The following is a 14812-nucleotide window of genomic DNA, read 5'->3' on the forward strand; positions in this document are numbered from 1 at the left end:
CAACTAGGGGTAGATGGCTGTAGGAGAGAATGTGGAGAGGAAATAAGAGAGAGAATGCTTTCTTCTCGGTGTTCATTCATTAGACTCAAAGAGACTGTTTTGTTAATAATCAAACATTGTAGTCCAAAGCAAACAGGGAAGCAATTCAATTTTTCATTAAGAAACATTTATCTTTTTTTAAAAAAAATAGAAAAGCTTCCATTACATTTTAAATTTGCTAACCTCACTGTTAAAGAACATCATTTGGGTGAATAGTAAGTTTCAGAGGATAATCAAGCACTTTATACAAATGAGAACATCTGCAGTCACCCCAGGAATGAGGAAATTACAGGGCTATCAATCCTTGTGCTTCAGGGCATGGATAGATCACCAGCTGGGATACAGAAGCTTTTCCCCCAATGGTATAGCATCTCTACAGTATCATCAATTACAATCCGATTTTCACTCCCCTTTAAACATGACTCATTGGACGACTTTAAAGTACATTATGGCCACATAGTGCAACATGACAGGAAAATCTTCAAAGGCCATAAAAATATTTTAGAGAAATGAATTCAAGAAAAATAATAAACTCTCAGTGAAGGTAAACAGAATATCATAGAAGTTAATAAAAAACATTTTGGGTATTTATTACACACAGAGCCTGACAGGGAGTGAAACTCAGCATTTGTTGAATGAACGCATGAACAAAGAAACAAACTTACAAGTGGCTGGATTCTAGTCCCAGCTTCACCAATATTTGACCTTGAGTACTTACCTGTTTTTGCTTATCCTCAGTCTACTCATCTGTAAAGTGGGGATAATTGTATCTAGCTCTTCTTGTAATTACAGGAATTGAACCAAATAATGTATATAAACAAATTAACCCACTGCCTGAAACAGGGTGAACTCTCAAAAATGAGAGTCATTCTAAGAGCTCTCCTAGGATTGACTGATTTAGCTTATTCCTAACCAAACTGATGTAACAATTAAATCATGTCGAGACATTTCATAATAGATGAAATCTTTCTATATTGGCTGTATTATAAATCTATAGTTCTCTTTGTAAACTCAAGATATTACGGTCAGACATCCCCTAATGCTATCTTTACTTTGAACTAGGCATAAGATTTCTGCTAATAAGCAGACCTCTTAGATGGTATACTGTGATAAGCAAAGTTCAAACTCATAAAAAGAGTAACAGCTGTTCACCTTGCTGACCCAATGCTACTGTGACTTGTGGCCAAATGCATACAAAAACTATGGAAGGACATGCCTTTCTAACAATTTCTCAATAATCAACTACTTGTTAAAAGTAAATTCTCTTGGGACCCATAAATTAGATATATCCTGCAAGTACAGATAATGTACCAACCACACTTGAAGAAATTCTATGCCTGTAAACAAGAGTACATATACCTCTTTGGATGCTCTAGTCTCAACCAGTTAAAAGTCAGAGCTGGCACTCACATAGCATTTATGATCAACATGGCTTTAAATAACAATGATCAACTACTGTTCTCACTGCAACTACAAAGGTGTTGGAAAGATAACTTAGTTTATTGGCCTATTTCTATAAGGGCAGGGCTCTGAAATGTCCATTTTCTTTCTGGATAATAAAGTGGTTGTAAATTGTAAATGTAGCTACATATAATCAATTATCTCTTTTCTGTAAGATGGAAAATTGGAAGATTTCTTAGAACTTGTAAAGACTTTTTGTCATTTACTTCATGAATCATTCGGCAAAAGCCAGCCATGTACAATTTGAAATGTTACTACCTCAGAAAATCACTTAAAGGTTTTCCTTTTCTTTTCTTTTCCCTCCCTCCTTCCCTTCCTTTCTCCTCCCTTTCTTCCTTCCTCCCTCTCTCCCTTCCTCCCTTTATATGGACGAACACTAGAACCATCACCACCATCATTACCACTACGTCACTGGAGGAAAAACACACCCTGCTGTAAGCCGTGGCAGATGCTCAGGGCACGTGGCACTGAATAATGCTGTTTGGAGTCAAACACTGAGACTCCGCAGTCGCACAGTGATTCATTTACAGAGCTAGTTACTAAACTGTGGGCACCCAGAAACAGACGAACTATTCCTGCCTCGACTGAACCAAAGGTCTGGTTAAGCTCAGACAGGTGCTGAGAGCAGGGTAAGAGCACAGCTTTGGGAGGCAGGGAGGAGGCAGAGAGACAGAAACACGTTCACACCAAAGCCTAGACGCCTGTGGGCCGAGCTTGAATTTAAAGCGTGAAATGAAGGGGGCGTAGATTTTGACTAATGCTGAGCCTTTACATCAGTTACCTAGTTAAATCTCATGGCAACACCAGGAAATCGATATTATTAATCCTCTTTTAGAAAGGAGGGTCTGAGAGTACAAAGCAGAGTCTTGCCACGGCTCACAGCAGCGCCGTCAGACTCCGGGGATGGGGGGCGAGGGGCCAGGGGTCGGCTTCAGCGGCTTCCTGGAGGTAGGGAAAGCCCAAGTGCGGTACAGAAACGCAGGCCTGGGTGAAGCGCCTGCCGAGGCAGCCAGCGACGGAAGAAGGGGCGTCCCCCGCGCTGCGCAGCAGCGGCCGATGGTAGGTGGGCGCGAAGATCAGAGCTGTAAGCCAAACGCAAATGTCGCCGAGAAGCCCCAGCCCCCTCCGCCAGCCCACTCGCCGCTGGGAGGGGTTTCTCACGCCCCCTGCTCCTGGGTGACTGCACCGGAGGTCGGAAGGAAGTGGGGCGAGGGATGAGTCATTCCGCCTAATTCCTCTTTCCCGCTCCCCTAGCCTCCGCACGCCAGCCCCCTCCCGAGATCATGCAGCCGGGAGCGAAGACTCCCCTCATCCCCAGACGCCACCAAACCCCCTGTGGCCTGCGGAGGAGAGGAGACGGACAGGGCGTTTGGCCAATAAGAGCTTTGCTTTCTCGCCCCCCGCCCAATGGGCCACGGCTCACGGGTCGGGGCGGGACTAGGAGGACAGGAGGGGGCGGTCCGGAGCTGGCGCGCGGCGCGGCGGCTCCGCGGCTCTCAGAGCAAGCGCCTAGCTGGGTGTCGACGCCAAGACGACGCGGGAAGCCGCCACCACAGCAGCCGCCACCACAGCAGTGGCCGCCGCCGCTGGCCAAGGTGCTGGACAAGACAGGCCCGTCGGCTAGCTCCCCAGCTAAGGCACCCGCTGCAGCCGCCGCTGCCTCGCTCCCAGACCGGTCCCCATGGAAGAGATGGAAGAGGAGTTAAAATGCCCCGTCTGTGGCTCCTTCTATCGGGAGCCCATCATCCTGCCCTGCTCTCACAATTTGTGTCAGGCGTGCGCCCGCAACATCCTGGTGCAGACCCCGGAGTCTGAGTCGCCTCAGAGCCGTCGGGCCTCGGGCTCTGGGGTCTCCGACTATGACTATCTGGACCTGGACAAGATGAGCCTGTACAGTGAGGCGGACAGCGGCTATGGCTCCTACGGGGGTTTCGCCAGCGCCCCCACTACCCCTTGCCAGAAGTCCCCCAACGGCGTCCGTGTGTTTCCCCCAGCTATGCCGCCACCCGCCACCCACCTGTCACCGGCCCTGGCCCCGGTGCCCCGCAACTCCTGTATCACCTGCCCCCAGTGCCACCGCAGTCTCATCTTGGATGACCGGGGGCTCCGCGGCTTCCCCAAGAACCGTGTCCTGGAAGGGGTGATTGACCGCTACCAGCAGAGCAAAGCCGCGGCCCTCAAGTGCCAGCTCTGCGAGAAGGCGCCCAAGGAGGCCACGGTCATGTGCGAACAGTGCGATGTCTTCTACTGCGATCCGTGCCGCCTGCGCTGCCACCCGCCACGGGGACCCCTAGCCAAGCACCGCCTGGTGCCCCCGGCTCAGGGCCGCGTGAGCCGGAGACTGAGCCCGCGCAAGGTTTCCACCTGCACAGACCACGAGCTGGAGAACCACAGCATGTACTGCGTGCAGTGCAAGATGCCCGTGTGCTACCAGTGTTTGGAGGAGGGCAAACATTCCAGCCACGAAGTCAAGGCTCTGGGAGCCATGTGGAAACTGCACAAGGTGAGTCCTAAGAAAACCCACTCCTAACTCCCTGCGCCTCCGATGCTCTGGTTTGGCAGCAGACAGTCTCCCCTTTTGCTCACAGCGCATCCCAGCGGGGGCGCAATGCAGGTGCCTTCGATGTTTACCTCCCTGGTCTGGTGCATTGCAGGAGGCGTGGGGGGATCTTAAAACGGCTCACAAGGGAGTCGAATGTCCCTAGAGAGTTGTTGCAGGGATGTCTTAGAGCGGGTCTACCGGGGCGCGCTGCCTGCGAGCCGGGCGCTGGGCGCCCCCTCTCCGCGGTGGGTCTGCAGCCTGTGGCCGCGGTCAGTGTAAGGACAAGGGCTGCGTAGCTAGGCAGAGCCGTGTCAGTGCCCAGGGCTGCTAGGCACGCTCCAGGGCGAGGTGGGCTGTGAGCCCCCGAGGAGGGTATGAGGTGGGGGCGGTGGGGTCTCGCTGACGGCAAGAGGCTGTCGTTGCTGGATAGGCGGGAGCCGTGTGGCACGGCGGGGGCGGGGGAGACGCCGCGGGCGGAATGCTGATGAGCCCGCGCTGGGTCAGACTTGGCTCTCCAGCTGAAGGCAACGCGCGATCTGGGTGCCTGGCGCTTAGGAAGCAGAGGGGAGAGGGGAGCCTACAGTTGCCATGGCAACGCGGTGTGCAGGCTCGGGCCCTGACCCTCCTGGAGGGGCACCTGGGATTGGTGTGCCAAGGACCGAGTTTTCTGCGCCGTCGCGACCTGAAAGTCAGGCGGGCGCGTCTACCTGGGAAACCCCCTCCTCCCAACTACCACACACCGTGCCTTCAGGAGTCAACCCTTGTCCTCCTTCAGTAGTTGTATGCGCAAACTTTGGGACACCTGTTACCAAATTTTATCTTTCTAGTCCCTTGATGGTGCTTCCACCATGGCTATTTAAGAAGAGAAGAGTGCTTTAACATGTTAGGTTGTGCCATTCCTCTGCTGAGAACCCTCTACTGATTCCCTATGCTTCTCAGACCGTGGGTAGAATAGCAGGACCTACATGGCCTCTTCCCGTTTGGCCTCCTCCCACTCACTCCCTCTGCTCCAGCCACACTGTGCCTCTTGCTGTTCTTCAGCCAACACCAGATACCTTTCCACCCCAGCGCCTTTGCATTTGGTGCCTCGTCAGCCTGAGACTCTCCTTCCCCAGTACCCTGGATCGGAATGGCTCAGTCACTTGCCTCCTTCAGGTCTTTGCTCAGATGTCACCTCTGCAGTGCCACCCACCCAGACAGGCACCCCCTAGTTCCCTCCCAGCTTTATTTTTCTCAGTAGTTCTTCTTATCACTATCTGGCATGCTGTGTATTTTAATTATCATGTTATTTTTGTATTTTATCTATTGCTCCCCCTACAAACACACATACACTAGAAAATAAGCCTCATGAGGAAAGAGATCTGCTTAGAAGGAAGTAAAGTACTCCAGGAGAGGTGCATAAATTTGACTTTGACTTTTTAAATGGTCCATGTAGTTGGGGGTGTGGAGGGCATGATAGGGTCCAGGATTATTGGAGGGAGGTTTTCTTTACATCACCGAGATGTGCCCCAGAATAAGGTAGGACTGAAGATGGTGTTCTTGCCTCAGCTGTGGCCCCACTCGGAGTTCACAGCATTCCTTTGAGAATAGAGAGGCTCCCCTTTGAGTGTGGCTCACCCTGAGATTAAGGCTGAAACATTGATATTTTGTTTACAGCCAGAAAAAAATAAAATGTCACTATTTGCAGCAGTGAGAGGAGGTTTTCTCAGCTCCTTATCCCAATTGATTGTGATCCATGTTTACAGTCATCGTATTCTAACATATAACCAGTTAAACCATGTTAATACTGAGAGAAATTGCATTTAGCACAAATACGAACCCACTAGGCACGCACCACTGTTTTTAAAACGCTTTAAGCTTTTAAAAATGACATTTAATTTTGAAAGTTTTCAGAACTTTAGTTCACAGCCAATTTTTTCTTCATATTATGATTTCACTCATAAACTAACTGTAGCCTATGTTGAATTGCCCTAAAGGTATCATTGGAACTAGGAAATTAATCACCCTGTCTGGAAAAAGAACTTAGAGCCACAAGCTAATTAGCATGGTCAAACCACAGCTCTATTTTTCTGTGAAGAAAAGTCTATACTTGATCCATTAAGACCAGAAGGAACCTTTAAATCTGTCAAGCCCCGTGTAGATTTGAAATGTTAAACCATTTGTTTTATTGGTAATGGAAGTTGTTGAGTAGACACTGTGGTGCTGACTAGGTTGAAATTTGGATATCTCTGCTAAAAAAGAATAATGTTGAAACCCTTGAGACATAAGATAAATAGGCTAAAAGACCATTTATTCTCTAATCTTTTGCACATTTTTTCCCAAAACAATAAGTAGGCATATTTTTGTTCAGTCAATATAAGGATTCTTAAACTACCAAGAATAAGTAAGGCAGAGGATAACAGATTTTAGCATTCATTTGTCATCTGTTAGATGAACAACAAACATTACTCCCCCACCTTATTTCCTTAATAAGCAAGTTAATGTGTTAGTGCTAATTTTCTCATATAGTCTGTGTTTTAGTTAATGATAACCACTATCTCCACAAAAGCTCATGGGCTGGAATTTCTATGTCCTTCAAAAACCAGTGAGCAAAGAATTAAACTAAGCGTGTCTCCCAAAGTTGGGCAGTTAGTTATCAACACAGGTTATTACTAGACCTGAATAGTTTTCATTCATATTCTACCATATTAATCATTTCTACTAATAAGAAAATCCTGTGAGTAAGTATTTACCACAGGCATATGTCATCATCTTACACATTCAAGACAAAATGGCTGAAGTTTATTTTTTAAGTGGTTTTAAAAACAACTGGTTGAAATTCATTAGTTGTCAATTGACCAAATTAAAATGTTTTTCAGGTATTTGTGGCCTCCAGGATCCATGAAAAATAACATTACATGAAGTGGTCTTATAAGTCAAATATCTGGTACCAGTTTTTATTTAGTATCAGCACTTGCTATATTCCTTTTTTTCAACTTAGGTTGGTAAAAGAATTGCAATGCAAAAAAAGTTGATTTTGTAGACAATTTAAATTGGGCAGTTGGAGTCACTGTTATTTCCTTGTAATTTTAAGCAGTTCACATTCCTAAATCCTAACATTATCCTTGAATTCCTGATGTGTTTTATCAATCACTGAATCAGTAATATATTTGTAACCATTCTTTCGTGTTTGTGCTAATAAGCAAAGATATTCTTTTCCTTTCTATCCTAAACACTATTCATTCTGAATCTTGTATCAAATGTTATTTGTCTCTTACCTTTGTTTTTTTTTTTTTATGGAGATTTGCAATTTAAATAACATCTTAAAGTAAATTGTCAGTTTATATACTTTTATTTCCAAAGTATTCTGGAAAAAAATCTCTGCTTAGCTTTTATGGTGGCATCTCCTCAAATACTTGTGTAGCAAAATGTGTTATATAATGTTACTAAAATGATATTCAGTTAACCGTATATCAGCAGTAAACGCATTATAATTTATATGTTCCTGCGATAAATGTAACAGGTAGCATATGTTCATGTTTTAAAATTTCTTTTACTTCTACAATGAAAACATTCTGTGTATAATGTAAACATTTTTACAGATTTTAAAGAGAATGTTACAGAGAAGACAGTTGTTCCTCTTTTTACTAAGGTGCAATGGAAAGAGCTAGGTGAAAGGAGATCCAGGTTCCAGAACTGATGCTGCCACTTACTTGCAGGAGACTTTAAGCAAGTCTCAGAACCTCTGTGTGCTTCCCACCCACAGGGATGTAAAGGAGTTAAAACAATATCTGTGAAAGGATTTTGAGAAAATAATGTTTATAATTTACTAATTTCAGTTTGGCACAGCTATAAACCATTTGTGTAAAATGGAAGTCAGTGTCTCACTGGTCAACAATTACTGCATAAAAACCTCACTTCCCAATTTAGGGTACTTTGCTTCTTCCTTTCAGAGCATAGAGTGTAGTCCAAGGCTGCTCTGGAAGGTGGCCTAAAAGAGGGAGCCACATCCCCAAGGGTCCAGAGAGAATACTCAGTTGAATTAAGCTCAAGAAATAAGAATACTACACAAAGATTTATGTATGAAGCAATAGCATTTTGTTTTTCCATAACAAAGCCAAAATGATAGCTGATATGACTCAGTTTTTTTTCAGATTGTCCAACAAAGATATTGTTATACTTTGAAGTACTAGAAATTGTTTTTCCTATATATGCTATGAAAAGATGTTATTAATTGGGATTTCAGGTCAAATCACAGTTTGCATAGAGTAATAGAAAATTATACAGCCATCTGTTATTGGGTACTATGAATAATGTACAGGCAAAAAATTGTCCTTACCATCAGTACAGTAAATTGCACTTCTCTCACCTAAACAAGTTAATGGACTTTTCAAAGTGTGTATGTGCCTAAAACTTAACTTTGGCATAGGGGAGGGTAGAACCCATTGTGTGGTAAATGTTTAAGAACGAAATAATTCTAGATAAATATCATTTTTTGTCAGTTTTAGCAGGGATTGTTGGTTGTATGGACCAGAAACCCACTTAGGTGATCTCAGAGGATTTCATGGGAATTGAAATAAAATCAAGTCACAAGGAAAGTGGAACTGGAAAGCTAGAAACTAAGTTCATTCTCTGTATTAGTCGGCTTGGACTTAGTTTTCCGCCCTAACAAACAATCTTTAAATCTCAGCGAATTACAACAACAGCATCTAATTTCTTACCCATGTCAGTGTCTACTGAGAGTCCTTTTTTTTCTTTAGCTAGTTTGTGTTGGTTTTTTGCCACTTTCAACTGAGAAGTCCTTGCTTACAAAAGCATATAAATTAACATATATAAACCTTTGTCTTTGACAATTCTAATTCTCATTAATTCTAGATATTGTCTTTAGAATGCTATGCTTAGAAGGCTGAATTCTTGGCTGGGCATGGTGGTTCACACCTGTAATCCCAGCACTTTTGGGAGGTTGAGGTGGGAGGATTGCTTGAGGCCAGGAGTTTGAGACCAGCTTGGGTAACATAGCAATACCCCATCTCTACAAAAAATAAAAAATTAGCTGACCATGGCCAGTGCACACCTATGGTCCTAGCTGTTTGGGAGACTGAGGCAGGCGGATTGCCTAGGAGTTTGAGGCTGTAGTGAGCTTTGATTGTACCACTGCACTCACTCCAGCCTGGGTAGCAGAGTGAGACCCTGTCTCAAAAAAGAAAAAAAAAAAGAAGTTGCATTCTGATGCCATAAATACAAATGAAGAGGCAGTTTTGGTTCAGTGAAGCAGAAATCATGGAATATTTAATGTTGTCTACCCATTCAGTATGAGTAGACAGCCTTTACTAGCCTCTTGGCTAGTTTCTTCAACTATTTTTATTGTGAGGCTGCTTACAAAGAGGCCTAAAGGCATTTTTTTAAAACCAACTCTAAATTACTCATATATGGTAAAGGCACTTTTAATAGTATTAGACCAGATAGGGATGCGGTGAAGGCACTTTTAAGAGCATTAGACTGGACAGGGAAATTCTGAAATCAAACTTCTGCCAAGAATCAGTTTTGTTGTTTTCAAAGGCAAGAAACCTCTAAAGATATATATGAGCAGTCCAGAATTCATTTTTTTTTTTGACTCACACCCTAGGTCAGAATTTCTCAAACTGTGTCCCTACAAATTGTCCGTAGTTAAATATGTTTGAGACTCTCTAAAGACACTCCTAAAAGTTCACATTGTACATTATTATATCAATATACTGATACCTACAGCAAAGAAAGCTGCTTGATTCAACCTAGCATTTTCCAAACTTTGGAAATTCTTTTTGAGTGGCACACAGGTTTGGGAAACACTAGTCCAGGCAATGATTAATGAATAAGTTAGTAAGGAGTTGATTGTTATTAATTTCTTGTCTATGCAGAGTAGAATACCCTAAACTTCCAGCCTGTGAGTGAATGTCTGCAGTAAGCCTATCCTTAAATCTTGTGTTAATTCTTAAAGCAAATTTATGTTATTCTTTAAATATTAAAAGTTAAAGATGTAAAAACAGTTAACACAAGTTTTTTAGTATTTATAGATATGAACTTGAATACATGTTGCCTCCCTTTCTATTATAGGAAATTTAACTCTTAAAAATGATTTTAAGCATGAGGAATACTAATGTAATATAATTTTTAAAAAACTACTTTGATCTACTTTTGACTACATTTAGGCTTTGCATACATGATGCCAAATGAGTGGTTTAATTTTTTCATTAAACTGTGGTAGGTAGAAATAGATTGTTTTAAAAATACTTTTGATAAAGCAAAAAAAGACAAAACGTTACAATTCTAGCGTTGCTCCTAGGACAACGTAGCACAACAGTTTGTGAACGTTAAATGAGTAGCACTTTGCCTGTTACATTCCAGGTTTTGCTAATATTTTCATATTGACATTTGGGGTCAGTTTCTTTTTTTTTTTTTTTCCTCTATTCTGTAAAATAATGCCTGTCTCTGGTTTCTAACCCTAGGAGAAGAGTTATCTATATAAGGGCGACTGGCAGTACACCCAGACTACCAGAGGCCAGATCTAGGTTTTGTCAGCATATCTAATTCATCCCAGAGGACATCTCAAAGCCAGAAACACTTCCCTAGGGTGTTCTCACGGCAGTTTCATCCCCAACCCTAAACTCAGCCCCTGTCCTAAACTGAGAAGTATCTCCAAGCCAGCGTACTCAGGAAAACTCAAGCAAATGCATTTGACAACAGTCATTCCCTGTATACTGCATCTGCATTAGAAAAATCACCACAACAAACTTTTGTTTGTCCCTGGCTTTGCCATCTTTTTAACTTTCCTGCTTTAAAGTGCAAGCATGGTGGCCATGGGTCTAGTCACAATCCCATCTGCCTGCCTAAGTTCCCTTCTCCTCCTTGACGCCATCTGGCCTTCCAGCTTCCCCACTGAGCTCCTCCCTCTCTCCTTGTCCACCTGGCTTGCCCACCACCATTTTCTTAGACCAGACCTTCAGATCACCCGATTAACTTGCCAGGCCGAGCTCCGATGAGCCAGCCTCGCCGGCCTCAGACCAGTGCGGGCCTCTCGTGTGAGAGAACCTGAGGCTGCTTCCCCCACAGGAGTTTTAACCTGTTAACCTGCACCAGCAGCATCCCTCACCCCAGCTGAGTTCATTACAGGCACTCTTGGTGTTTTGTTTTCTTTTTTTTAACTGTAGAGCGGGAGTTTTCTTCATTTTGAGTGATTCAGTTTAAGCTGAAGAAGCAAGAAAACTTTTCTTGAGTTTCTAGTCATGAACAAATAAACATCATTGACTTCTCTCTCCTCCTCAACATGCCTGTTTCTAGAAACTCATCCACTCCATGGTTTCCACTCCCGCTTGTACCTGATTGTCCCAAACAAATCTGGTCATCTCAGTCACCTTCCCTTTCACAGCTTGATCCCAAACTGTCTTTCCAGCCCTGTCTTCTGTTCACCTCACCCCGCTCCATAGCTCCCAAATCTGTGTTCTAACACTGAACTTCCTCCCCACTGTATTATAATTACTTATGTTAGGATCTTCCACTGGACCCTAATAACTCAGTGTCATAGAATTATTCTTAAATATCTTCTTTTACCCTATTTCTGGACTTAGTAAATGTTAGATAAATGTTGGTTTAATAAAGAAAATAAACAGCAAGAGGAAAATTACTAATTAGCAATATAGCGCAATATTTTAGATTTCTCGTATTAGCCTGACAGTAATCACTACATTTGAGAAACCTGTATTTCATGCTTTTTTGCTAAAATGTACTGAGCATTTACTGTGTGCCACACACTGTTCTAAGCTCTTCACAGCATTTTCTCATTTAATCTTTATAATTCACACGTCTTCCTATGAGAAAACTGGGACACAGAAAGATTATAAAGTCACACTAGTTGTAAGTGGCAGAGCCAAGGACTGGAATCCAGGCTGTCTGACTCTGGAGCTTATGTATTTAGCTGCCATTCTGTCCTACTTTTCTGATAAGTCCAGGAAATATATGACCTATGAAGCACAGTTTTATGGCCTCATAAACTACAATGACATAACAAATTGCTGGAATCCTTTAATTCTCATGTACGAAAATTACTGATAAATTAAGATTCCTTTTTCTCCTGAGTTTCCTTGTGACAAATTAAATTTAAAGAAGAAAATACAGGGCGGGAGGAAAGGAGAAACAAGTATGTTGCGTATTCCACAGACTAGATCATCAGAGGTGCAGGCCAAATGGCCTTGTAAGGAGTCCATCCTGCCTCCTAAGTGATAGGCAGTGAGGTTGTATCAGCTCAGCCATGGAGTCATGGTCCCTCTTCTTACAAAATAATGCACCTTAAAATTTACAGACAAAAATAACATAAAAGAATAAGTAGATTTTAAAAATAAAAGTGGTACATGGGCATTTTAAGTATCTTTATATTTCTGCAGATCTAAAACATTTATTAGTCCATTTTTGAAAACACAGAGCGTGTCTAACTTGTAAGCAGGCATATACTTTTATGTTCACTTTCAGTTTTTTCTTGTACCTTTTTCCTATGTGGTTTAAAGAAAATATGTGTCTTCCAGTTCAAGAATAGATAGCTGGTCCACCTTTCACCGTAAATATAAAAAGGAATATGTGAACTGGAAAAAGCTATTGTTTAAGAATGGATTTAAACACTGCCAAAGAACATAATTCTTCATAAACCTGGTACAGAAACAGAACTGCTTGTTTTATACTAACAGCTCTGATCAAAGAAGAAACTGTTCCTTAAAGAGTTGGCTTTGGAAACAGAATACTAAATGTTGTTCTTCAGCGTGGCAATAGCCACGTTCTGTCAGGAGCTAGTACACATAGTACACATAGATGGTTAATGCCTATCTACTGCCGATTTATTCATGTGACACTGACTTTCCAGCTGGATAGCATCAATTCAGCTTAATTGAGGTTTTGATTCCTCTCTCTTTACTCTTGCTTTGCTTACAGCCTACATTTTAAGAAGAAACTGACACCACATACTCCTCACTCACCCCCATGTACCAGAAAAGCCTAAGGATAACACTCCTAGCCTGCATTGTGTATCAGTCATTATCAATTTTCTGAACAAAGCAGGTTACAGAGGAGTAAATGAGAATATGGGGAATTAAACAATTTCTAACTAAAACAGATCTTCGTAACAGGCTTTGTGATTTTGTAGGGAGCAAAATCTTGGATGATCAAATATATACAGGCTCAACTGTAAGTATAACTCACCCAAAAAGCCAAATAGAAATGATTCTCTAACATAATCTACTTCTTTTGATTGTCTATACTTTAGTTTCTTTACATTAGCTGATTTTACTACAGATATGTGTAATTCATTACCTCATACTACTGATGACATTTATGCCATCACCAAGACACATCAATTCATGAAACCAATAAAATGGTGTTGCTTATAATGCCATCCTCCCTCCCACCCCCTAGGAAATGTTATCCCAAGGGCATTAGTCACATAAAATCAAATGTAAAATTGGAATTTCACGCAAGTCTTACATGACACAGATAAATCCATGATGCTTTTAACAAGAAGTTACTATTGATTTTATTGACCATGAATCATCTAACCAAGACTTAGCAAGGAAATATGATAAATAGCTTTTAGCACACGATCAATGAAGTGTGAAAAAGCATGATTTACATGCTACCTTCTGCCATTATGTAAGTAAATATATCATTGGTGGAACTAAAACATTATTCTGTAATACTGAATACAGTAATAGAATTTTCTCCACTCTCTACTCTTAGGACCAAGAAATATGGAATATAGAAACTGGTATGGGTCCTAATTTCCAGACTGGCTTCACCAAACTCGATAAGCAAGGGTACAAAATATGACTACCATTGGCTCATGGTGACATACGGCATGCGTCGTACACCTGCACTGGGACATGGATTTATTATTGCTCTGATCATTACACATTTTTTTAAAAATGTGCAAAAGTTTGAATTGATAATAAGCTCCTGCTATGTAGATATAAAACATATTACTAAAATTGTTGGTATTAATTGGCAAATTAGCACATGAGTATTTCACATACATTTTTAAAAACCATCAAGCTAAACAGAAAATTAATGCTTCTAGCATTGAGAATAACTTCAGTTCTTATTTACTTGACATTCATTGTTTGATATGATACTAACACAACATTTTGAGATTGCTGTTATTATTTCAGAGGGGTTGAATGATTGCCTGGAATCACAGAGCTTGACAAAGGCGGACTTGAACCTAAGCCTGTTTAACTCTCAAGCCCACACTCTTTTGCATTGCACCACACTAAATATTATTTTGGTTAAAATGTATTTCACAGAGTCAAAAGTTCACATTTTTTGTAACTGAGCTCATATTTATCCATTAATCAATTATTTTGCATTGAACCCAAAATCTAAAGCTCGCTGGCATCTCCACTTGGATGTACCACAGCTACCTTACACTCAGCATGCCCAGATCTGAATTCATCATCTCTCTCCATTTTGTAACTCACAGATTTCCTCCTCTTACATTTTGAATAGGAACCAAAGAAGACAAGCATCTTAACTCCACAGACTGGTGAAGAATGTTGATGCAAAGTATTTTAAAACTAACGATCTCAAATAAAATACTTAAAACCCACACATATTTCCAAACACAGGCTTTAGAAAACTAAACAAAGATTCACTTAATAAAGAAAAGCATCAAGTTCTAGAATGTCAAAGAAGGAAGTGAGACTTCAAAGGAATTTTAGTAAAGTTTTCTTTAATAATCTTTGACCACTTATTATATTTCACTTACACAATGTTCTA

At 41.8% G+C, this 14812-nt stretch overlaps 1 protein-coding gene across 2 annotated transcripts in view; it reads left to right on the forward strand.

Moving 5' to 3' along the window:
- Positions 1-2041: 2041 nt before the first annotated feature.
- The window catches only part of TRIM9 (tripartite motif containing 9), a 115378-nt gene continuing 102607 nt past the window's right edge, over positions 2042-14812 (forward strand). The window contains exon 1 of one of the 2 annotated variants that reach the window (XM_012663832.1): positions 2042-4003. In XM_012663832.1, coding sequence (XP_012519286.1) covers positions 3182-4003 — 822 coding nt within the window. In that variant the 5' untranslated portion in view covers positions 2042-3181. The remainder of the gene's footprint in view (positions 4004-14812) is intronic. The other variant, XM_012663833.1, reaches the window with a different exon arrangement.

This window comes from Propithecus coquereli, unplaced genomic scaffold (assembly GCF_000956105.1).
Source record: "Propithecus coquereli isolate 6110/MARCELLA unplaced genomic scaffold, Pcoq_1.0 Scaffold83, whole genome shotgun sequence".
NCBI lineage: Eukaryota > Metazoa > Chordata > Mammalia > Primates > Indriidae > Propithecus > Propithecus coquereli.